General features: G+C 46.2%; 1 protein-coding gene across 2 annotated transcripts in view; it reads right to left on the bottom strand.

Annotated features, from left to right (window-relative positions):
- Positions 1 to 26,869, bottom strand: part of PHAX (phosphorylated adaptor for RNA export) — a 154,425-nt gene that overhangs the window by 46,220 nt on the left and 81,336 nt on the right. Inside the window, exons 3-4 of one of the 2 annotated variants that reach the window (XM_078675593.1) lie at positions 24,942 to 25,062; positions 5,456 to 5,539 (exon numbers count right to left, since the gene is read on the bottom strand). In XM_078675593.1, the coding sequence (XP_078531719.1) occupies positions 5,456 to 5,539; positions 24,942 to 25,062 (205 nt within the window). The remainder of the gene's footprint in view (positions 1 to 5,455; positions 5,540 to 24,941; positions 25,063 to 26,869) is intronic. The other variant, XM_078675594.1, reaches the window with a different exon arrangement.

The raw sequence follows: 26,869 nt of genomic DNA, 5'->3' as shown, positions 1-26,869 counted from the left end.
ATCCCAGAGCCCTTGGTTTTGTCAGTGTTTATTCATAATGTGGATTTACCACAGAATCAAGGATCAGAAAGTGATCAATCAAATTTTCACAGGGGAACACTCACATTTCAGTTTCAATGATTCCAAACAATAGCTCAGAATGATGCAATAAATCTGAACTTGCACATATTCTTACATTTCGCTTTTAGCTAGAGCTTGAGTTGACAAAACGTTGTTGGACAGCTTCAGAGAGAAGATGCAGAGAAGAGAATTAAGACAAACTGGTCTTTTGTACAATGCATTTGAATGGATGTTTGCACCTCATTTTCTATATGCCCCTCTGAACAGTATACATTTGTATTGTTTATGTTCTAAATACTTTTGTTAATCTATAAGCAGCTTTGTATTTCTCTGTATGCGACTAAATATAGGGATGTGCAGTTCCTCTAGAAAACAAGCATTTGCAATGCAATAGGTCTCGCATTAGGAAAAGTTTGAGCCATTGGTCTTGTAAATGACACATTTTTTATTCATGTTTTGTTTTTGAAAATAGCGAAATTAATAGCTTTGTCATTTACAATGCCAATAGTTATAACTTTCGCAAATGTGACACCTATAGCATTTGTAATGCAATATGTGTTGTATTTACGTGACTTACATGTATTGATATTACAAATGAAAATGGCTTTTAATTTTTTTAAATAATTAATACTTAAATAAAAGTTATTGTAATTTTAATGGCAATAGCTTAAACATTTGTAAATAACTTTTTGTGAAGGTTATGTTCAGTGTATTTTATTGTGACGAAAATCCAAGAACAGAAGTGAAATATTAACATATTTGTTACATTTGTAATAAAGCTTGAAACATTGAGAGAACATATTTGAACCAGGTGTTGTTGAATGGTTGCACAGATTGATGCTGTGGTGGCGCTGGGTGATGTGATGGCAAACGAGTGATGCTGTGGCGTTCAGTGATGCTGTGGTAGCACATAGTGATGTTGTGGTGCCCCTGAGTGATGCTGTGGTGGTGCCGAGTGATGCTGTATGCTATGCTATGTTTTGTTATCCTATGTTTTGTTATACTATGCTATGTTTTGCTATCCTATGGCATAACATAGCATAGAGGGGGGTGAGGGTGAGTCAGGGTGTGTGAGGGTGAGGGTGTGTGAGGGTGAGGGTGTGAGGGGGTGTGAGGGGGAGGGGATGTGAGGGTGAGATGTGAGGGTGAGGGGATGTGAGGGTGAGTGGGTGTGGGCAAGTGTTTTTAATAAAACCATTGATGCATGTTTATAAGTGACTGTATGCCACTGTACTTGGATTATAAAATAAATGGTGTTTCAATTCCCTAATTTAATTGCACTTATTTTATCGACCTCATGGAACCTGGGAAGAAAAGACTAAACTGGCCCTGCCACCTATCAACCACATGACCTGCAGATTACGTGCAGATGTCAGCAGAGAGGGGGGTGTAGGCGTGTGTGTTGCGACTGAGAAATATATTTATAAGTGGAATCGTCGCTCTGCTTTTGGAGTGAGGAGACTTTGCTCCATTAAATCGCTCGAAGACATGTGTTTCACCCTTCAGTTTTGTTACAACTTTTCGTTGACACTACACCAACTCTGTATTTATTTCTCCCGTTTCAGAAAGAGCACCCACGCAGTAAGAATTAAGCACCCGAGAGTGAGGCCTCCCAATCTCGCCACTCCCCTGTAGATTTCTGAAATCTGCGTGTAATTCATTTAGTGTGTATTTTAGACCATTAGGGGTTACTCCCTGCGGTCCAATGAGATTAAAAGAACCAGCAGGGGCTGAACCAATTACAGCCATTTACAGGGGGAGCAGGTGACATTATCATAATTTAATTAGGGGCCGTGGGTAAGAGCGTCTCCTTCTGGGTGAGTGACATGTCGCTGGCAGAGACTACATTGTCATGTCCCCCTATAAATATCTTCCATGGGTCAGACGGTATTCATGTTTTGGATGCTTTGACATGCAGTGAGAGAGGGCATCTGTATCACAAGGGACTGCCTGGCCATATGTACTTCCCAAACGCCTTCTGAAAGGCTGGTGGGGCTGGGAAAAAGGCAGTCATTGATGTTTAAAGGGGATTTATTTACATGTATGTGCCTCTGAAAGTCCGCTAAGATTGCGGCATAGTCTGCAAAAGGGCCCAAGAACCTCTGCCGAGTCAGTGTCTCTGAAAGACCGGAAGGGCTGGGGTAGAGTCTAGTACCTCACATGCACACTGGCCTAGCTGCCTTTAGGTCTGGCCAGTTATTCCTGTCACAAAACATGAAAAGAGGCTCACATATTTGTAAAACATTTCTGCTCGCCATTTTTTTAGACCCTAGTTTTGATACCGTAGTTGTCAAACAGAGCTAGTATTAATTTGGGGCAGCTCAATCAGCTGATCATCATCTTACACCTGAAGCTATTTGGGATGTATCCTTCCACCTCCACTCAAGTGTTTGCTGTAACCTGCACGAGGGACAACTTTGCATCTAAAGACCTCTTCACTTGAAATAACAAAAAAAGTATTCTGTAAAGAAGGCAAAGGAGCCTTCAATTCACTCTTCCTTTTGTTGGTTGTCTGGATTTCATGAATTTACACTGCACGCTTAGGTGCATTTTACCAATGTGTGTTACTTGTAGAATAGATGTTCCTTTCCTTCCTGCTCACGTGCTCCTATAGCTTGTTGTGGATGAGTCTGACTGACATTCCGTGTTTTTTGGGGACAGCCTCCTTAAGGGGTTAAGCTTTCCTCCTCACCCATACTCGCCCTCATTGTATTAGAAAAAAAAAATGAATAAGAACAGAAACGTGTCTGACGTCATGTGAATCTTATTTTTTCCTATATTTCTTTTATTTTGCTTGAATTCCCTTATGGCTTTTTCTTCTGCAGCAAAGTTGTTGTTTTACAGCTCCTTCGGGAAACATTTGGAAACAAGCATCGGGGCACCTGTGCTCCACATCCGGGCCGGGGAGGAGACAGAGGGGGGATAGGAGCGCGAGGGCTGCTCGCGCATGCGCATTCCTGGATCTGCGGCTCGTGCACAGTGGCGGCAAGGCAGACTTTAGGGGGCTCCTGTAATCAAGACGGAGCCCCTCGCGATGCTGCAGTATGCCGATGAAGACATCGTGGGGTAAGGGGGTGTGCGTGCGTGGCTGTTCGTGCATGTGACGTTGAGTTTGTGCTATAGGCATATATGCAGGCCCAGTGTGTTCGCCTTCACCTCTGCTCTGCCTCTCGCAGCAGCTCCCTGTCCTGTGCATTTCACTTTACGTTTGTTCTATGGGCATAAGCCTACTGTGCTTGCCCTCAACCCTGCTTTGCGTCTTGCTGCAGATTCTTGTCCCGTGCATTTGACTTCACCTTTGTCTTATGGGCATACATGCAAGCCCACTGTTCTCAATGTGCGCGCCCTCACCCCTGCTGTGCCTATCGCTGCACCTCCTTGCCCTGTGCATTTTACTTTAAATTTGTTATATGTGCATATATGTGTGACAGTGTGCTTCCGTCACCTGTGCTCTGTCTCTCGCGTTAGCTCTTTGTCTTATGCATATGATCTCACGCTTGTCGTATGGGTATATATGCGAGCCCAGTGTGCCCAATATGCACGCCCTCACCGCTGCTCTGCCTCTTGTTGCAGCTCCTTGTTGTGTGTGTGCGCGCGTGAGCGGGAATGGTGCGGGGGAAGGGGGGTGTGCATGCATGGCTGTGTGTGTGCACGTGAACTGGTGAGTGAGCTGGGTGGGTGGTGGGTGCGTGGCTGTGTGTGTGCGCGTGAGTGGGGTGGAGGGGGGAAGGGGTGCGTGGGGGGAAGGGGTGCGTGGGGGGAAGGGGTGCGTGGGGGGAAGGGGTGCGTGAGCGGGGTGTGTGTGCATGGCTGTGTGTGCGTGGCTGTGTGTGCGTGGCTGTGTGTGCGTGGCTGTGTGTGCGTGGCTGTGTGTGCGTGGCTGTGTGTGCGCGGCTGTGTGTGCGCGGCTGTGTGTGCGCGGCTGTGTGTGCGCGGCTGTGTGTGCGCGGCTGTGTGTGCGCGCGGGCGGCTGTGTGTGCGCGCGAGTGGGGTGGAGGGGGGTGTGTGCATGGCTGTGTGTGCGCGTGAGGCTGTGAGTGGGGTGGGTGGGGGGATGGTGTGCGTGCGTGGCTGAGTGTGTGCGCGTGAGCTTGTAAGTGGGGTGGTTGGGGTGGGGGGAAAGGCTGTTGTATACATCATAAGGTGCACGTTTTATATAAAAGCAGATATAGTGGCAGTTAGACTGCTTCAGAAGGCCTTTCGTGAAGGAGCTGTTTTGTGAAGATTTTAACATTCGCACTGTAGCTTAAAAGCATGAAATAAATAAACGTGCATGGCGCCATGTTGCGCCAAAAACACGTTGTTTAAAAGCAGCCTAGGAAGTCCTTTGTTGAGGCTTTTAACAGTCACACTGAATAACAAAGCACGAAAAGAATAACCGCTCCCAAAAGAACATGCTGTTTAAAACCTACTTGCAAAGTTTCTCCATGAAACTTTTAACACTTGCAGTGAATAGTGACTCCAAAAGAAGGGACGTGGCATGGCGCCAGCTTTGCAAAACAAGCCGTGCTCCCATGCCTAATGGGAGAGCCCCGCGTCGGGCTGCGTTGGAGGAGCTGGAGTACCGCGCCGCAGCACCGGGTGATTTTGCACGTTTCCTGGGGGGGCTGGGGGGGGGGGTGGCTTGGTCGGAGGCAGGCGGGCTGGCTTGGTGGGGGGGGGGGAGGGGGTCTTAGTGGCGCGAGGAAAATGCCATTGTGCTGGAGGCTTGCAAGGGTGACAGGAGATGGACACAGCGCGTGCCTGTACGTGGTGAGCGCTCGACCTGATCCAATTCCGGCCTGCGCGTGCCCGTCTCCTGTCTCCTGTGAAGCAGAGCCGGTGACTATAGGTCTCTAGCGAGACAGCGCTTCACGCTGTAATCGCCACGAGACCTAAAAAGGGGAGAGAGAATGTGTAGTGTTCCGGGTCAAAGGAGTAGAATCAAATAGAAGCAAATGCCCTCACACGCCACGAGGGGTGTCATGCTTCATCACTGGGAATACTCCTCGTCCGGCCGGCGCTACAATTCCAAACCGGCACCTCCTAGGGGGCTCTTTGCCAGAGACCTTTTAAGTTGATGTATGATGAGGTGTGGGTATGATGTGTGTGTAGTGTGGTGACCAAAAGTGGATTAAATTAGGTGAAGTGATGCTCAAAATAAGATTTTAAGAATAATGCTCTCCCCTCCTTTTTTTTTCTAGAGGAACTGCACACCTCGATCTTAAGATGACTATTGCAAGGAGCAAGTGTGCTGGACCTTTTCGAGCTCCTGGTTTCTCTTTTTTTAAGAGTGCGATAAAACGCTACCATAAATTAACGCAACATCGCTTGCTAGATCTGTAAGACAAAACAGCAAGATTCCACTTAACTGAATTATTTTGTTCTTTAATGAAACGTAACGTTTAATAGTTACCTTGATTTGTTCTACTGTGATACTGGGGGTGTTTTTTAACAAGTTGAGGTAAACGCCACCTGGAGTTCTTCTTCTACTGCCGTTCTGTGCAACATTAAAAAGTAAGGTAAAAATCAGTCATTATAACCATTTCTTCTAATCCCAGAATTATTATGTTTAATGTAAACAAATGTTTCTACACCAGCAACATTCTATATGAGAGGGTCACTCCATTAGGCTTAACCCCTTCGCAGCGGGGGTAATTCCCCTGCTGGGCTGTGGGGCGCGCATAGCGCCCCGGTGCGCATGACGAGCTCAGCTCGTCATGAGGCACAGTGCTCGTGTGCTCATGACGAGCTGTGCTCGCCACACCCGTTTTCGTGGAACGTTCAGCACAGCAGGGGAATTATCCCCGCGTGTGAGAGTTCCACGGCTCATGACGAGCTCAGCTCGTCATGAGCACGGAAGGAATTAAGGGCCGAATGATCTAGGGCATTGATTAATACACATCACCGTTTACTCACTGGATGCCTGATCCACAGAAACGTTCAGGTGGAGTAAGGTAAAAGGAAAATGCTACCTACCAGTATGCATCTGTTCTTGGCATGTAGAGCTGTAGATTCATATACTTGTGCATAGCAAGCCATCTGGGGTTGGGCTCGGATGTTTGCAATTTGTTTTGGTCTTGGAAGAAGTCTTTTGTAGTCACGAGGTAGGTGACTCCTCCTTAGGACGATAGTGCGCATGGGCTTCGACTCCATCTCCAGATTGTTTTGCCATGGAGGGTTGTGATGGAGTTAGTAAGAAATAGAAAAGGATGTCCCATGTACCACGAACCAGAGATATTTTCTGTGAGCGGGGTGAATGGGAATATGAAAGTAGGCGTCCTTTAAAATCGAGAGTGGAGAGAAACTCGCCTTGTTGAAGTAGTGGGAGTACCTGTTGGAGAGTGGCCATGTGGAAGTGATCCAACTGAATGTAGAGGTTTAGCGGTCTGAGGTCCAATATGGGCCTGAGAGATCATTCCTTTTTTGGAATTGGGAAATAGAGGTAGTAAACCCCTGTGCCTTGGTGAGGCAAGGGGGCTGGTTCTATTGCATGTTTTTGTAATAGAGAGAGAGAACCTCTTCTTTGAGAAGTGTTCAATGTTCCGAAGACATTGGAAGATGTCGGGGAGGAATGTTTGAGGGGGGAGGGGGGGTAGAGGGGAGTTCCAGGCAGTAACCATACTGGATAATTTGTCTTACCCACCTGTCTACCTGTCTGTTGTGATTGAATTCAAGACAGGTAGGAACTGTGAGAGACGCCCCCCGACAGGAGTGGGATGATCGGGGGGTGGGGGGGGGGGGGGGAGGGAGACAGTGCAGGGAAGTCACTGTTTCGAGGTAGGGGAGGTACCGTTATTGTTGCAGCGACCTCTTCCTTTACCATTGTTGCTTCTGTAGCCTCCACGAAAGTATCCTTTGGAGGACGTTTGAGTGGGGCTCTTGTAGGAGGAAGAGGGATGTTCTGAACCAATGGTTTTGGAGCCAGCTCTGTACGAGCAGCGATGAAAAGAGCCTCTAGGGGAAGGGACTTGTAAGGCCCCCATGGACTTAGCAGTTTCTGTATCTTTTTTCATCTTTTCTAAAGATGTGTCAACTGAAGGCCTGAAAAGATGCTCTTGATCAAAGGGCTGATTCAGGATAACAGATTCCACCTCCTGTTTAAATCCGGAGACCCGGAGCCAAGCGTTTCTGAACAACAAAATACTAGTGTTAATGGTGCTGGATGCGGTATCAGCTGCGCCGAGCGCACATTTCATTGAGATGTTTGTTATAAATTTCCCCTTTGGGACCATGTTGTATCTGGCCAATAAAGCTTGGGAATTGGCCAGCCGCCAATGATTTGCAGCCCGAGACGCAATCCGTTTACCAGATGTGTCTATTAATTTTGACTCCTTATCAGGAGGGGGGTTGTCGCCTGTACTCTGTGAGTTTGCCCTTTTGCGTGCATTAGACACCACAAGAGAATCTGACCTTTAATGTAAATTGGGTCATTGGGAGCTGCCTTATATTTTTTATCTCTCTTGGTGTTGAGAATCCTGGCTCTGACAAGGTCTTTAAGAACTTCTGGGGCATGTTTGAGCATGCCTTTTAACATTGGCAGGGTGTGTGTGGGCGTTTGCGAGGGTGCAAAGGTTTCAAGTAAAAAGTCTTCCTCCAAGGGATCAGAATGTAATTGTAACCCTATATTGTCATCTGGTGGTGATGGCCTAGATGGATAGAGGTCTTGGTCATTGTGTGGGTCGGGATCTGTGTTGTAGTCATCCCAAGGGTCTAAGTCATGTGGGATGGTATGTGCATCATCATCCCCATGTGGATCTATATTCCCTCCCGTCAGTACGATCATCCTCCGTATCTGATATGTGAGGTGAAAAAGTATGTTGTGGGGAGTGAGGTGGAGAAATCAGAAGATTTGGATCAACTGGAGGAGGAGGAGAAGGAGGTGGGGAGGTGTTAGTACTCATCTCCTTTTGCTTCAAGGGTATTTCAGACTCCTCTAAAGTGTCCAGTTTACTCTTTTTTGGAGGCTTGGCTATGACTTTGCTAGTCTCTGGGTCAATAAAAAGAGAGTCTTTTGTTTTGGATCTGAAAAATCCGGTACCTGTTGTGTGGGTAAAGTGTCTTTTTTAGGTGCAGCAGATTTTGAATCAGAATGTTCTTAGGACAGAGTTTGAGGCTTTCTGTAGTGTTTTGGTCTCCTTAAGTTTTTTTTATAGGAGTTTGTGATTCCGAGACTTTTTCCAGCTCCGACGATTTTTTCAGCTCCTTAGATTTTTTCGGTTCCAAATGTTTGTCTTCAGTATGTTTCGACGCAGAGGCTGTCTTCGGTGCCGACGAAGAAAGGCGTAGAACATCTTTGGTCTTGTGCTTCGGTGCCGAACGTGACTTTTCGGCACCGGAACGGGGTTGGCTCGAGCCCAAGGGCTTCTCTTCAGTTTCATAGCCGGGCCCGAGGGCAGGGCTTCTGTGCCATGTTGCTGCTGTCGACCCGAGCCAGAGGGTGTTACCTGACCCTTAGGTTTGTTTTTTGGGAGAGGGGTTTCGGTACTCACGGACCGCTGAGCTGAGGTGAGTGTCTCCTCTTCGACATCGGAGTCGTCGGCCTCGGAGACCGAGAAGTCTTCATTATCACCTTGTTGCTCTGGCAGGACATTGGGATCTGCTCCAAAGATGTCCGGAATCAAGCTGCTTCCGCGAGACATTTCGCGACATCAAGCCCGACGATCACGGATGCTTTTCTTCGACTTGAAAGATGAATAGGCCTCGCAGTTCTGGTCTTCATGCTCCGGGGAGAGGCAGAGGTTCCAAACCCCGTGCAAGTCGTGTGGGAGAACTTAGCACCACACCCGGGGCATTTTTTTTAAATGAGTCCTTTCCATTGACTGCAGGCGTAATCGGCGCGGATAGGCCCAACAGCCCACGTCGAAGATCAAGGAGTTTGTTTTTAAAGATGCGCGTCAAAAGGGAAACACGATCGAGACAATACCGTCGAGTGTAGAGGGATTGCGCGCCGAAGGGGGGTTTGAAAGACACCGACCCGGAGCGCAGCAAATCACATCCGAACCCAATGGCGGAAAAAACCTAATCTGGAGATGGAGTCGATGCCCATGCGCACTATCATCTTAAGGAGGAGTCAACTACATCGTGACTACAAAAGACTTTTCCCAAGACAAAAACAAAGTGCAAACATCCGAGTCCAACACCAGATGGCAATCTATGCACATGTATACAATCTACAGCTCATATGCCTCGAACATAAAAAGAAATTGTGAGTCAGGGACAAGAGCATGGCAATCACTGCGCTCTTTCCCCAGTTCTATTTACTTCTTTTACACATCTCTTAACACAGATGAATGATGGGCAGATCCGTCTAAAGACATGGGGTAGGCTTACAGAGTAGAAACTAAATAGTTAGTACACAGAGTATAAATAGAACTATAGTTCTCCAGCAGTGGTACATTTTATAGGCTCACATGTGTATTACAGTATTCCCAGAGGTCGAACTGGCTCTCTTAAGTAGAATTTGAATAATATAAGCTATATTGCACATACAAACTTCAACATATCCCTCTGAAGCATCGATAGTTCGATATGATATAAGTAATACATCTCGGTACAGTTCGGTCTTGTCCATTCAGTGGTCCATTAGCCAATGAGAAGGTTTTCTGCACAGCTATTTGTCATTGTAGGAGGGGAAGGGGTATACAGGTGCAGTGAAATTCCATTTCAGCTGATCGAAAAGCCATCTCCCGTTCCAGGGATATTTAGAAGTAAAGCTTTGTTTGTTTGCTGTTCAATGGTTAATGTTGTGGCTCACAGCTGGAAGATGTAAAACAACTGTGTATTGGTGTAATTCCCACTCTTATCAGCTTTCTCTTGTGACATGGAGCAGGTCTCCTTTTTCATTTCATTTTGCTTCTGCACAATCAGGAATTTGATGTCAGACACCCATTTTCGCTGGTCTTAAGGCTTTTTGAAAATGCCAATATTTTATTGCCTAACTCCTACTCTTGCAGGACATAATCTGAATAATCTATAACACAGGAGAAAGACGCACTGCCAGGGTACCCGGAACTGATAGAGACTGGAGAAACTGAAACCCATACACAAGCATGAAGAACTATAAAAAGCAGTTAGCAATAACAGTAGTGAGGGTTAGGCATTGTACATCATCGTAAGTAACTTGATAACTAAGAATTTGTCTGAGAAGGGCAATTACTAAATCTATGAGAAGCAAACTTATTTTCAGAAGAAAAAGGTGTAATACTGCCATTTACCCAGCGCTTTGCAGCGCCTTGGCTGCTACTGCCTCTATATAGCTGGGGCCCTGTGGGCCAGAGCAACTCCTCACTTCAGGCCTGATCAAATGAACTGCCTGCTGGAGATTGAGGTCAGTGACTGTGGGTAGAGTCTTTACAGTGAGATGCGAGTGGGTCTTGCCCTCCACTGCAGTGACTACAACCCTTGGCCAACTGCTGCCTCTGTGCATCACTCTTAATCTGCAGGAGAGTTTGATCGCTATCTGGCAATTTCATCCCAGAGGATCCTACTACATGCTGGTGAGAAATGGTAATCTAAAGCAGTTTCGGTATGGTAGCAGACCACAACTGTGGGGTGGAAGGGAACAAAGGTAACATGCAACTTGGTGAGGCGGAGGATGACGCACGCTCCCTCCTATTTCAAATGCGCTCCAATTTGCAAGAGATATATGGCAAGCTTGAGAGCACAACTGGATCTCATGAAAACCAGAATGGACAAGCAGGGTGACAGGATGAAAGAAGTATAAGTAGAACATAGGATTAATATGCTGGCGGATACGATTAATGATAGGACTGGCAAGCTGGCAAAGATGATTCATACCTTCAAGGTATCCGCCAAGAATGAGGACCCTATATTATGCCAGCATCGCAACAAAATCAGCATTGTGGGAACTGCAGAATGCACAAATATTGGCAAACTGGAGACTTATGTGGAATCCCTGCTGGGAGAGTTACTGGGCAGAAAGAATTTCTCAATGTTTCATTGTCAAGCGCATTCATTGATCCTGGAGGCCTCCTCCAGGTGCGCTGCAACAACCCCTAATAGCTACACTTTTGAATTACCAGGACAGGGACACAGACCTACGATTAACTAGGGCGAAAGGGCCCTTACAACACCAGACTTTATCTTGGTGGTGTAGAAGGACAAGAGGTTGTATGCAAAGGTAAAGAAATTGCACAGAGACCATAACATACCCTAAGCCATGCTGTTTCCGGCAAAACTATGCGGCCAGCTGAGGAATAGTCCTGTCAGCGACGGAGGGAATTAAACGCCTTAAGACCTACTTCAGGGAACATGGTAATCCCCAGAGGCTCCCCTGCCTCCTTGTTGGAGGGAGGTGGCTTCGGGAGCCTAGTTTGGAGAAGCTGACAGAATCTGTTACAGTACTTAGTCGCGTTTGTAATGTACACTTGGGGATGCTCGTCTGTTGTGGCCCCGCGGCCATTCTTACATGGGGTGCGTCAGTGACCCTGCTGAAGTACTGACCCAGCGGGGAAACCCAAGACAACTGCGCTACCGGGTGCATAATGCATATCTTTGAAAATCATAACCTGATGTTTGGGTCTAGATTTGATACTCAAATACTGCTCTAGCTATGGTTGCTTCTACCTCCTATGAGTGGGCAGCGCTAGCTAGCACAGGCACACTCACCCGCTGCGTTAAACACTAGTTTTCAGTTTTTCTGAGGGAGTCTTATTGGCTTTCTTCCATTGATGGTTAGAGTGTGTGTGCTGTAAGGGAACTTTTTTAGGTTTTTTGTTACAGGTGGTTACCACTATCCGGATGAGCTTTGCTTGACTGACCTCGTCTGTCACTCTGAACATAGGTAGTGACTGCATCCTCCCCCTGTACAACATGCTCATGCTCTCTATGCAATGCAGGAGACTAGGTGCATGACCTGCAATGTTCAGGGGCTTGGAAACCTTAAAAAGCATAAATTAATCATTGAATATCTAGACCGGCACAAGGTGCACGTGGCCTTCCTTCAGGAGATGCATTTGACCCAAGTTCTTGTGCACCAATGGGGAACTTCTAATTACTTTGCTCCCAATATCTCGTACATTGCAGGGGTGGAGATGTTGATCTGTAAAACACTGCTATTTTCTACATAGACCCAAGGGAAGATATATTGTACCTTGGGGTCTAGGTAGACATATCTACCTAATAGGCCTTCTGTGTGACATACCCATTTTACTGTCAATTTCTTTTGCCCCTAATCATGATTCTCTGGAGTTTTTGAGGATATAATACAGCTTACCTGTAGACAGGGTGACTTAAACCTACTCTGGGAGGGTGACTTTAACCTAGTTCTGTACTCAGAACTCGTCAACACAAATAAGCTCAGGGATAGTGCCCCCAATGCGGTCAGCACCCACCTGAAAATAGCTTGGAGTATGATAGCTTGTATGGTATAAACAGCGGGGAGAAGCGCCCAGCAAAATGCGGTGTTCAGGGCAGAGCTCACTGAGACAATAGAATATTTTGACACAAATGTGGGCTCAGGAGCATCCTATTAGACATCTCGGCAGCGTTCAAAGTTTATATTCGGGGATAGAACTTTTCAAAACACACTGGAGTGCTGTAATATATAAGCACTCGCTTGAGTACTTTACGGCGGAGTGGATGAAGTACAGAGGCGCTATACTTCTATTCACCTGGACCAGCTTCAGCACGGTCGCTCCACCACGCTCCTCCTCACTATCTACTGCTACGCGCCCTGGTATCGTTTTCTGCACGTTTTAAACAGCACTGTAGTAACCTGCATTATAGCGCTTTAGACGCATAGCGCCACTGGAACGATTTGCATATTTCAGCGCGACCTCGCTCAGGCTATTGGGATAATATTTGCCTGTGTGTGTGCATTTGTCTCTACTGATCACTCGATCATTGTTGTTTGGGTCTGTGCTTTTGGTAGAATAGCATTTCTCTGTCGACGCATTTGGGTTTCTGCTGCCCCTGTCTGCCTTTCCCCTTTGACCCTCCATTTTGTTGTTGTTATCCCCTGGTCCGCCCCTCATCCACACTACCGCCTCCCTGCTGCCCCTCCCACGCTCCGCCCCCTCCACTCTCCATTTATGTCGGATGTCCACACGCGCAGTGTCCACGCGCTACGGCCGCGCCGAAGGTGCGCCAAAGGTAAGCCCGTCTACGCCCGTCCGCGCCTGGCCCGCGCCCAGCGCCAGACCCCCTAGTCCCCGTAATGCCCAGCCCACTCGCATCACTTACGACGCCACCACCCTCCTAGCCCTTAACCCCGGCCGCTCCCCCAACTGCGTCCAAGCCGCTCCCGGACACACCCATGGACCCTTCTCTTGCAACTCCTGCAAGTTCGACGGCACCAAAACCAACTCCTCATCTACCAACACCAAACAGAGACCTGACACCAACCACCTAAAATGCATCCTGCTCAACACCCGCTCGGTCCACAGGCACGCCATCGACCTCTGGAATCTACTAGACACCATTTCACCGGACGTCGCCTTCCTAACAGAAACATGGATGAATGCCTCTTCAGCCCCAGACATCACCATTTCCATTCCGGAAGGATACAAGATCATCCGAAAAGACCGCATCAAGCATACAGGAGGAGGCATCGCTATCGTCCATAAGAACTCCATCCGCATCTCAACCAGCTCAGACGCCAACCTCGCTAGCGCCGAACACCTTCACTTCCAGATCCACACCGACCCCAAGACCACACTCAGAGGCACCCTCCTCTACCGTCCTCCAGGACCCCGTGCACAATTCAGTGACGACATCACTGACTTTATCACCCCACACGTTCTCCCCTCCGAGGACTACATTCTATTGGGAGACCTCAATTTTCACCTGGAAAAGAGCAATGACAGCAGCACCACCACCCTTCTGGACAATCTCGCCAACCTCGGACTCAAACAACTTGTCACTACCCCCACCCACATTGCAGGTCACACACTCTACCCCATCTTCACCTCCAGCAAACATATCTCATTCAGTCACACCACAGCCCTTCATTGGACGGACCACAGCTGCGTTCACTTCATCTACAATAAGACCACAATCCACAACCACCCTCAACCCACCCTGCGAAGAAACTGGAACAAAATCACCATCGACCAGATCTCCTCATCGCTTCTTCTAAACCCCCCCGCCCACTCCTCAAACATCGACCAAGCAGCCATTAACCTCACCCAATGGCTATCCAACAGCGCCGACATCCTAGCACCGTTGAAAAAACGTCAAATCAAACTAGGCAGCAAAAACGCCTCCTGGTTCAACGATGATCTTAAGAAATCGAAGAAACTCTGTCGCTCCCTCGAGAAGGCCTGGAAAAAAGACCCAAACACCAGCACCAGGGACGCCTTCAAATACGCCACCCGCATACACCACCAACTAATCCGGTCAGCCAAGAAAGCCGCATTCAAAGACCGACTAGATAACAACGCCCACAACAGCAAGGAACTATTCAACATCGTCAAAGAATTTACCAACCCATCAGCCAACTCCAATGACATCACCCCCTCCCAAGCCCTCTGCGACTCCCTAGCTTCCTTCTTCCACAACAAAATCGCAGACATCCACAACAGCTTCGACAACCGACCCGGAGACCAACCCACCCAACCTTCTGCAGGACCTTCACCCCCCTTGAACATCCTTAACGACTGGAACCCAATCTCCACTGAGGACACCATCCGCCTGATGAACTCCATCCACTCAGGATCCCCAACTGACCCATGCCCTCACCACATCTTCAACAAAGCAGACTCCATCATAGCACCACACCTCCGAGACGTCATCAACTGCTCCCTCAACTCCGCCACCTTCCCGGAAAGCTGGAAACACGCAGAACTCAGCGCCCTTCTGAAAAAACCCACAGCTGACCCCACCGAACTCAAAAACTACCGCCCCATCTCGCTTCTTCCATTCCCGGCTAAAGTCATCGAGAAAGCTGTCAACAACCAGCTCGCCACCTTTCTCGAAACCAACAAATCCCTCGACTCCTCACAGTCCGGCTTCCGAGCCAAACACAGCACTGAGACCGCACTTATCGCAGCAACAGACGACATTCGAACTCTACTGGACAATGGAGACACAGTCGCCCTCATCCTCCTTGACCTCTCCGCAGCCTTCGACACAGTCTGTCATAGCACCCTTCTACAGCGCCTCAGAAACGTCGGAATCCAAGGAAAAGCACTGGAATGGATCACCTCGTTCCTCACCGGAAGAACCCAGAGAGTCCGTCTCCCACCATTCAAGTCAGAGGCCTCTGAAGTCATCTGCGGCGTGCCACAAGGATCGTCACTCAGCCCCACCCTCTTCAACGTATACATGAGCCCCCTTGCGGCCATCGCTCGCCAACACAATCTCAACATCATCTCCTACGCTGACGACACTCAACTGATCCTCTCACTCACCAAAGACCCTAACACCGCCAAAACCAACTTACACGAAGGAATGAAAGAAGTAGCCGAATGGATGAAGCACAGCCGTCTGAAACTGAACTCAGACAAAACAGAAGTCCTCATCTTAGGCACCTCCCCCTCCGCCTGGGATGACTCTTGGTGGCCAGAGGCTCTCGGAAAAGCACCCATCCCGACGGACCACGCACGGAACCTGGGCGTCATCCTGGACTCCTCACTCTCGATGACCAGACAAGTCAACGCCGTTTCATCATCTTGCTTCAACATTCTTCGCATGCTCAAAAAAACTTTTCGCTGGATCCCCACCGAAACTAGAAAAACGGTCACCCACGCACTGGTCACGAACCGCCTGGACTACGGAAACACCCTATACGCCGGTACCACCGCAAAACTCCAGAAAAAACTCCAACGCATCCAGAACGCTTCAGCCAGGCTCATACTAGACATCCCGCGTAAAGAACACATCTCTGGTCACCTGAAAAACCTCCACTGGCTCCCCGTAAATAAGAGGATTACTTTCCGCCTCCTAACCCACGCACACAAAGCACTTTACGAACTTGGACCCGAATGCCTCAACACACGACTATCCTTCTACACCCCCTCCCGTCAGCTACGATCCTCCAACCAAGCCCTTGCCACTGTACCTCGCATCAACAAAACCACCATGGGAGGTAGATCCTTCTCCTACCTAGCAGCTAAAACCTGGAACTCACTTCCCACTCACCTTCGCCTTACTCAGAACCACCTAGCATTTAGAAAGCAACTTAAAACTTGGATATTCGACAAATAATTCCCCACCCTTCCTCAAGCGCCTTGAGACCCTATGGGTATGTAGCGCGCTATACAAATCTCTTGACTTGACTTGACTTGACAATTCCTACCACACCCACAATGGTGTTATTAGACACCCTACTGATTGAATGTAACGACCTGGTCAAACTTTAAATATGGTTAAATATCCCCCATCAAGGATATACAGGAAAGGGAGGGGAGGAGGAGGGGGGGGGAATACAACAGATGCTCTCTGGCTTTTGAAAAAGGATGCAGCCTGGATCCTAGAGAGCGGGGGATGGTGAAATCACTGGAAATGGGCAGATAACAGACTTTACAGGGATCAAAATAAACTTTGTAAAGACCTGGGGTGTCTCTTCCACAGGAAGAACTCCACAACTTTCTGGAAGAGATAGCCCAGGCCTGGGGGACGGAAGTAGCCAGGAGCTAGTGCTCACCCCCATTACATCACAGGAGATAATGGGGCCGTAGGCAGCCTGATGGGGGAAAGGCAGTTGCTCGAACAGACTAATGCTTGAATTATTTAAAGGATTCAAGAGGCACTGGACCCGAGACTACTGGAGCTCTACCAGGCGGGCTGCTACTAGGGTGGCGATGGAAGCTCTTATATCGGTCATTTTGAAGTCAGGAAAGAATCCTGGCCACAGTTTTGGTTAATAGGTTGAACCTACTAATGCTGGGGTTGCTGCTGCTTGATTAGTCAGGTTTCACCCACTTCAGGGGTACACTCATCAACCTCTGGATATTGCTGGCATTGATCCATCAAATCAGGCTATAGATATTGGCAATATCAGTGTTTATGGACACTAAAAAGGCATTTGACTCCCTAGAGTGGCCATTTCTCTATCCAGTCTTCTGCAGAATGGGCCTGGGACACTAGTTTCTAAATATGACCAGGCTATTGTATACAGACCCCACTCCTAAGGTGCAGGTAAACGTATATATCGGACCCTTTCGGGGTATGCAAAATAGTTGTCTCGTTGCCGCTCCTGTTTGCACTCACAGTGGAGCCTTTAAATACACTACTGTGAGAAAGACACATCTAAAAAGGTATTATGTTCTCTAAACGCAGGTGCTTGTTCTCCATGTATGTTGATGACATGCTGCTTTATACTAAGAACCCAGACGAAAACCTAAATGCTATCCTTTAACCGGAGATTATTCTGTCGTGTAGGACTACCTGCTGATTTGGCACGAGGAGTCGGTGCTGTATCTGGACATCCTTATTAACAGAGACAAGGAGTTGTTACTGCGCAATAACTACGGCCCACTGCTTGAAAGACTGGCATCCCAGGTGGATCGCTCTTCCACTATCTACGGCGGGCCACATTGTATTAATCAAAATGCTGGTTCTACGAAAATTAGTATACCTCTTTATCAACATCCCATACCACCAGGAAAGCTCTTCTTTACCGCAGTTTGCTCCTAGCTTATCTGGCTAGTTTATTACTTCACATGTTAGCTGAGGCAGAATGCCACAGGCATATAGGCAAAAAGGATTAATGGTACCCGATCAGAAACATTACTTTAACAGCCCAAACACATTTCACAATATGCAGTTATCATGCGCCGTGCAATACCTCACCTCCCCAACACAATCCCACTAGGGCACCTCCTAGACCGCATGCCAGCATTGTGACAATTCACTGCACGCACTGGGAATTTAGGACCCTCGCGAAGAGCATCGGCTATGAGGTGAAGTACTCCTATGAGATGCAGTTATTCAATAATCTAGCTCTAAGCCCCACCATGGATGGAATAGTGCAGGACAAACGAACCAGACTGACTCTCACAAAACTGGGTAGCTGTTTGCTGCAGGCAAATTGAAGTCACCTGTGGAGTTCCACTCTTTTGGGGATGTCAGCAAGTTGGATTTATTTGCATATGATGGGCAGTGACATGCAGCCTCTGCCTGCTGAGCCAACCAGTATCCACCGCTTATGCAAATTTGTCTTATAACTAACACGAAGGGATGGGCGACCAGACTATCATATGACTGAAGATGCTCTTCCGGTGGTCAACGTGGACCTGCGAGAAAGATGGGAGGGCGACTTAGGTGTGTGGTTTCCATAAAAAATGGTGCTACTGTTGCAAGCAAACTAGATTGGTTTCCATTAACCAAAGATATAGACTCAGCCACTTTAACACTGAACAGGGTCTATTAACCAAAGAACTGCACCTCCTGGCTTACACCCGTACCACAAAGTGGTAAGAAGTGTTCTTTAATTAGCAGGCATATGCTATCTTACTTGTTCCTAGATCTCAACCTTTCAGAGAGTACATGGCGGAGGAAATAGAGACTGATGGCTGTGCCCCGTCTGGCATAGTGCCTTTGGAGACGGCGGATGTTGGCTGAACGCTCTGTGCAATAGTGCCATGAGGGGTCTGGTGGGCGAGACTTGAGATTGTCCGGCAGGGTGGCTTTGGGTTCTCGAATGTTGATACAATTGCTGCACCAAAAATTCTCTCTCTACCATCAACCGATTCAGAGCACATGCATGGTTCGTCAGTTATCGTCACCTGCGTCGTGAGCCCGCACTGTTTAAATCTGTTTTTTTATTTCTATTCTATCTGAAAATTCAATAAAAAGATTTAAAAATTAAATGAAAGCTTATTAATATGTATATGGTATGATCTGCATGTATTTTCTTCTTGGACAAAGAGGCATCTATATGGACACCCAATAACCCATAGGGAGGTTAATAATAGACTGGATTTCTGACATTTGACTGCTAAGCTCAGCATTCTTTTCAGAAAACGCGGGCTAACATTCTGCAGATATGTTGGTCACTTAATGATCCTATTAACATTACTCCCAAATGATGTTGCGTGACTTGCAGCTCCTGTGTCTGTCTAGGGAGGACCGGGAATTTATAGACCGTAACCTCACTACGGAAGAGGTGGCCTAGGCGGTGCACTCTTTAAACTCGGGTAAGGGGTTGGGGCCTAATGGGATCCCAATTGAGCTTTACAAGCTTCGACCTGATAGGATTGCTCCCTACCTGCGGCGCATGTTCATTGAAGCCCAGGAGAAGGGGATATTACCGTATGATCATTGGGTGGCCTCTATAGTGGTTATCCATAAGGAGGGTAAACCAAAATCCTGCTGTGCTTCCTATACGCCTATTTCGTTATTAAATGCGGAACCCAAGATCCTCGCTAAGATCCTATCTACCAGATTGATTAAGGTGATCAGTGGACTGATACACCCTGATCAGTCGGGTTTTATTCCCCATAGGAATACGGCCCTTAATTTGCGTCGGTTGCATGGGGTGCTCGCCAGGGCTCACACCCTGGTGGAACCCACTGTAATAGCATCGCTCGATGCAACAATGGCTTTTGATACGATAGAATGGCCTTATTTGTGGGCTGTCCTTGGTAAATTCGGCTTCGGCTCTGGTTTCATCCGCTGGGTCTGCTTGTTACATACTGAACCCCTTACCCAAGAAATCATAAATAACCGGGTCTCGTTGCCATTTAGTCTTGGACGGGGCACCCGGCAAGGCTGCCCCCTCTCTCCCCTTCTGTTCTCATTGGCGATGGAACAGTTGGCCGCCTGGATCCGCTGGGAGCCCTCGGTTCGGGGTCTCAGGTGGTCGCCACAGTGGGAGGATAGGCTCTCCTTGTATGCAGATGATATTTTACTTTATTTAGCCTCACCTAGGAGATCCCTGGATGCGGTTTGCGACGTGTTGTCCTACTTCGGGAGGAACTCGGGGATCTCTATAAATTGGGGCAAATCGTTGTTATTCGTTCTTAGTGGGGACGCCCCGCTTCCCCCCCCAAAACTACCCGATTCAAATAGCTACGGGGGGTTAAGTATTTGGGGATATATATTTCTTTGGACCCTGCGATCCGTTATGCTAGGAATCTCCTTCCCCCTTGGTCCGACTGCGCACTGATGTGGCAGGCTGGAAGAAACTTCCTCTATCCCTGCTCGGGCGGGCGACTCTTTTTAAAATGAGGTCTTTGCCCTGTTTTCTTTACGCCCTACAAAATACGTTCGACGTTGTGCCAGCGAGCTACTTTCGAGAGGTCGCGGGATTACAGCGAAGTCTATTATGGGATGGTAGACCCCGGATCGCATTGGCTAAACTGACGCTTCCGTGGTATGACGGCAGGATCGCACTCCCTGATATCAGGCGATATTATTGGGCCTCACAATTGGCAGCCATTAACCTTTGTACTTATGGATCCCCTACTGACCCCGGATATGCAATGGATAGATGGCTTCTTCCTGGGGGCTCCTATGGTCGTGCGCTGTATGCCAGGTCGGTGGTGAGTGGTCTGACAGGGCCGACTAGGCACGCGGTGCGGATTTGGCGTGATGCCACTAGCTCTCTGGGATGGAGGGACCGCTTGACGCAGGCTACCCCGCTTTTCGACACCGAAAAGTTGGCAAGCTTTGGAATACGAAGGGCTTTGATAAGTGGGATCTGATTGGGATCTCCACTATCGGTGCGGTTTTGGTTAAGGGGCGGATTAAGACGTTTGAGGAATTGCAAATTGAATATAGTTTGGGGAAAACGGAGTACTTTCGTTATGCGCAGGTCAAGCATGCGTTGCTGGCAGTAGTGCCGGCGGAGGCAGACCTCCCCGAGGCGTCTCCTCTTGAAGATAGAATTTTTGGATGGCCACCTGCCCGAGAAGACTATTTCCCTGATTTATAAAAAATTGATTAATCATAGGGCAGATCTCCTGGTAGAGTGAGTTCGAGTGAGTATCAAAAAACAAAAAGTGCAATTATATTTGCCTCAGTCTGCTTTATAACCTACCCTACTATCTTTCGAATGCATCAATATAGACGCTGAAGACCCTATTGTGTCCAATCTTCCCTGCCCCCGCCCTCCCCAAACCATGGTTGACTACCTCATCGATCAACAAAGAAAAGCTCCATCCAAACTGGACTACATCTATACAAAACTTTGTTTTAAACTCAAAGATGTAGATTATTCTAAGGAAGATTTTCCTCCTTGTGCAACTCTAGCGTCTGGGATTAATAATGTTATTACAACACTCATTTCGGCTCCAAACATACTAAATAGGTCTAAATCCGTACTAAACGTATGCGAAGATGCCCTGCTTATGGAATTTGTCTCAATGATTAGATGTGGTGGGTAATCGGCTGCCTCTATAATGGTCTGCTCCAGTTTTTATTCAGCAGCTATTGTTGCATCAAAAGCTGCAGCAAGGCTCGCTTTTTCCTCCCGATTTAGAACTCTGCATTTACAAGTTTTCCCTGAGCGGCAATGTTACTATTCTCACAAAAAATTCTATAACACCCGATTTTGCAACAAAAGTTTTATATTATTAAGGAGGGTGAGGGGGAAGAAGTACCAGACCTCTAGTTCAAGTGGTAATAGACACACTAAACAGGAGAGAGTAACCCAGTTACCCTACTTATATTTTTTGGCTCTGATGCAGAAAACCTTTGAGCGCATGCTTGGATCTTTGGTTTTAGTAAATACACAACAAGCTAGACAAACTGACATTAAAAGCAATAAGTAAAACAAGTGCATCACTTGAAGAATACAGTAAATTCGGCTTTAGAAGTCAATACTGTTCACTTCCTTCAAACAGCAAACCCAATACCTCTTTAATTAGGTTGGGGAATATAAACATCTTATTGTCCTATGTTGGTATTTAAAAAAGGGGGAGCTTTATGGGGGAAAAGAACACACACTGGCAATTATGTATGGTAAACATAGGGGGCAGAGATCATTCATGAAAAGTATCAAGAAAAGCAAGGGTATTATTGAAAGATCAAACTGGATAATTGATGGAAAACTTTAAATTAGATTCTCCCAGTTCAAAAAGAAATTTTCAGAGGGACTAGTCGCCTCAAAGACTCCACTTAACCTGTCACATAAATGAAAAACCCTATCTTCTAAACAAATGTTTCTTTTAACTATCCTATAGTACCAGAAACTAAGCAAGGGGTTGGAGGGAGACAACATGCCAGAAGTGTGCCACATGTGCTTCCAAACAAGAACCGGCAGAGACTAGACCTGTGAAGGGGACGAGTCAGCTATCAGTCCGTGGGAATTCTTTCTGTAAACCCGGTCTTATTAGGTCAAAACAAAAAGTTAAACCACACCCTTTAAACAGGAGAAGATCGGTATCCAACGGATCCCTCTTTGAAAGGGATGAGTTGAAACAACATGGCTCTGGTGGGGTTTTGCAACATGGACAATGCTGAAGTTACAAAAATGTGCTTTCATTCAAGCATTAATGCTAATAAATGCATAAAATAACCTCTAACATAGGTACAGAGCTCTGGAAAGGTCCAGAATTCAGGACCTCTAGCCCTAACTGACAAAAGCAATTGAGTAGAGCTTTTGAAAAATACAAGTCCTTCATCCATACATGATTCACTTCTGGCCTGCAAAAATGTTTTCTTTTTCTGGGACTTTTTAATAGAAAATTAAAGAGCCCTATACATCCCTTTCCATAGACAGGTGAACCACAATGCCTTGAACAATAGGCTCCTCAGACAGAGACTACCTAGAGGGACAGTTGTACTCAAATTTCTTTCCGTACCATATTTTCTAACATGTCCATATCCTCCTCATCACAACAGAAAATCTTGTCAATTTCGGTGGACCTGTCTTTCTGTTGTGCTCTTGAAATGATCTAGCTTAAGGTAATAAACATCTCCAAATGTATAGGTTGACGCAAGTTGACGGTACTGGCCATGGAGGTACAAATGTTTGGTGAAATGGCCTTCGCTATGTCCTTCTTTGTTTTTTAGCCTTCCCTTCAACTCTTTTTGTTTTTCCTTCTCCCTTCCTCCTTTAACCATTGTTCCGTTTGCTTGGGTTTCCATTTCTACAATAGTGGATTCTTGCCAATCCGGGTATTCAAGAGCTGTTCCTCTTCATATTTCTTCACTGTTCTGATGATTAGATTGCGTTCAGCCCTTGGAGTGACCACTTTGCCACTGGTGTGCGTTAGCCAGAGACATGCACAATTCTGGTGTTTCGAGCAAGGAGGAGTAGTCATCTTTTTACAATAGGCATCTGAGAACTGAACAAATCACTATATACTATAGGATTTCATATCATTGATCAATCAGCAATGGTAAGACCAGCATCACATTAAGTAAGACTGGCAGCACAGAACCCAATGTGTGCTTTCTGGTTTTAATAACACTGTACATGTACTCGTGTAGGTAGCCAGCCAGAACAAAAAAGTACCACATCTCAAAGCAGAATGGGAGTGTGTCAGTTCATCAACGTGTGTTCGCTAGAGTGTGCTTCAGTACAGGTGGCAATTCATGCCATAATGGAGTATCCATGGCAGGAGGATTGCTTCCCCTCTTCTTACCCATAGCAAAATGTAAATTTTTCACAAATATAAGCCTACATTTGACAGCAAAATGTACAAAAAGGACAAGCGAACTTTTAGGGACAAAATTATTTATATCAGGTCAATGTAATCTGTCTACTTTTTGAACCTGCAAGGTCTCTGTAACCAGTACAATTTGACAGAATCTACTCTACTGCCTCAATTTGCATGACCTGTAGACAGTTGCTTTGGTAAATGAAAGGCATGTAAAATTGCATTTTCCTTAACTGCCTGCATCACCTTAAGCTTTCTAGACATTGTTTAAGGGCACCATGTTGCCACCTTTTTTCTCCAAGTTATCTTAGACTGTGCAAACCTTCCTGGAGACAGTCAGGACTTGGAGGTCTTATCTAAAAGAAGGGCTCTAGGTGTAGCTAGGACAACCCTAGTTTGCAATATCTCCACATCTATAGGAAAAAACACCACTTAACCCGGAAAATGGTTTTGTTTTCGTAGACACATTAATCGACTCGACTGAGCTCTGAAATACTACTTGGCCATCTGCAAGGTTAGTTTTGCACGGTTTATTTCAACCAGTTTTTGTTGTACATCATTTTTGAAATACTTAATTATTAGAATCATAACAAGGTAACTAGAATTTGGGAAGAGGATTACCATCCTGCATTTCCCTGTAGTCCCGTTTGTGATCGGGTAACAAGTGCAAACGAGGTATGTTGGCAAATACTGCATAAGCCATATAAGAATTTTATCGTAAAATAGTGGTTTGGGATTTCTCATTTTTAGAAGTTTCCTTTTAGTGTTTGGGAGCCACGAATAGCCTGTATATTCTATATGAGTAGTGGATACTATGACAATCAAACATACCGTCCATCTTTATTGTTTACATTGTTATTTAAAAAAAATTTTTTACTGTCAATATATTTATTTATTCATTTTGACATATTAATAAACTGTTGTGCTTTACAAAAATTTACTTTGGGTAGTCAGTCACATTTTTGTTGTAATTTGGTTACACTTTACCAAGGATCGAGGCAGGTGACCCAAGGGACTTGGGAGGCCAATTTTCCATTGCAGACAAACAACCTACTGTCCTGTGTTAGTGGAACACATTACGCACTGCTAGTGCTCGGTTGACTTGGGAGAAGAGCCCAACACTGCTTTTTCATGTGCTTTCTCTTCTTAAACCAAACTTTTGAGTTAGCTGGTGTAGAGGGTGCTGTCGGACTGAAGGACTTTAAAGGGCTTTTGTTGCATTCCCGACGTTTGAGAATTCTGGTCAAATCAATGTGCACAGGACACAGATTAAATGAACCAGAGAGTAAATTTACCTTAAACATATATGGTAGCACCAATTTCCCAAAGGTACCTGAACTCCAAGTACCACAGACTTCATCAGAAAACATTACCACAAAATGTCCTTACCATTACAAACAAGCCTCCGTTTTCCTCCACTTCCGCAGTTTCCATCATTAGCTCGATTGCTTTTTTCTTTCCAATGGTCTGAACAACCTTGGATATTAAATCCTTCTTTGGTTCTCTAAGGCTAAGGAAGAAAATAAATGCCATGTTACTGGAGCATTAAAGACAAGGAGCAAATGACTCTGCTTTACCCGACAAAGCATTCTCTAAACACTTTAAAGAAGATAAGTAAATAAATAAAAACAGGAGGTATATTCTATTGCCATATGTTTTCATTTGTGATTTAGGATGCTTTTAGACTTATTTGTCTCAATCCTATCCATGAATTCACTGCTTTTCAGTTACCTTTTATCGCTTTCGATTAACCCCCAATAAAGTTGCACTATCAATCTCTTAAGTCATTCCAATTGTATGTATTAATGGCTACTAAGTGGTAGCCGTTTAGGGGGAAGCCAACACCATATTGCAATCTGTGATGTTTAGTTTTCGAAAGTACATTTGAACTATGGGCTAAAAAAACAAACCTAACTATGCACAGCACATGCTGGCTAAAAAGACAGGATTGTCTGAGGTTGTCGAATATAACAAGAGGCTTCTAAGGCATAGGTTATTAAATGCCGTTTGGGAGCTCAACCCCCTGCAGAACCCGCAGATATGAAGCTACCTCTAGCATGCTCGCCCTTAGAAAGCTTAAAGATTTATATTTGCAAATTAAAGAGGCTGCTAAGAGGAAAATAACTTTTCTAGATAAAAAAAAGTACAGGCTCATGTATATGTTGAGAGTGAGATATCCAGCAAAACTCTATCCTGGCTGTTGAAGAAAGAACATCCATGCACTGTTGTACAACTCAGTTTGAGCTCAGAAAAAAACAGACAACAGGTGAAGTTTCGCAAAATGTCTTGTATTATCATACAGGACTCGCCAAAAACATCACCACAGGATCCACATAGAAAGCTGCACTCAACCTCTACCACCAACTACAAGACGCAAAGAAAAAGGCCCCAATTCTCAGACTCTCAGCCAGCGAAAACAACGGCAAATAACTTTTTAGTATTGAGTTCTCCAATCCTGCAGCTGCCAACGACATCATTCCATCCCAAGCATTCTGCAATGACCCACTCAAACTTCTTCGTACAGAAGATTGCCAAGATCTACAACAATCTCGACCCACAGAATATCAATACGAACTCCGCCGACCGGCCACCTCCCTCATCACCAAACAAGAGCTAAGCAACTGGCAGAACCTCTTGAACAAACTACCGCCCTGAAGAATACCATCCACTCAGGAGCTGAGAGAGCCCCACGTCATATACAATCTTGGAAGAACCATCATCTCCCCCACGCTCACCACTATCATCAGCATCTCCATATCCACCACCACATAGCCAACACCATCCTAAAACATACTTCTGTCTAGGCAGAACTATGCCTCATGGTCTGCAGGGGTAGAGGGGCTTGTAGTCATACCCTATAGAGATATAGAGCATTTAGTTAGCTTGGAGCAGAAAGAAAACAAGAAGAAACTGCCTAAACAAGCACTTTACGGTGTCTACCCATATCATGGATGGGAGATGTTTTTAAGAACAAAAACGTTCTTCAAACTGTCCGTAAATGCTATTGAGGACAAGCATTTACAATGCAATAGGTCTCGCATTATTAAAGTTTGAGCTATTGGCATTGTAAATGACAATGCCTTTTATTCATTTGTTTTTAAAACCTGCAATCGGTGCATAAACATGCACTTTGAACGTATAGTCCTTGCTTACAATGAGCAAGGCTGGCAGTAAAAGAGACTGCCATCCTTGCTTTTCATAAGCATGGACTATAAGTACAAAGTGCTTGTTTACGCACCGATGCAAATGAATAAAAGGCATTGTCATTTACAATGCCAATAGCTCAAACTTTAATAATGCGAGATCTATTGCATTGT

The sequence above is a fragment of the Lissotriton helveticus genome, chromosome 2_1 (genome assembly GCF_964261635.1).
Source record: "Lissotriton helveticus chromosome 2_1, aLisHel1.1, whole genome shotgun sequence".
In the NCBI taxonomy this organism is placed as follows: domain Eukaryota; kingdom Metazoa; phylum Chordata; class Amphibia; order Caudata; family Salamandridae; genus Lissotriton; species Lissotriton helveticus.
This window is presented reverse-complemented; position numbering and strand designations above follow the sequence as displayed.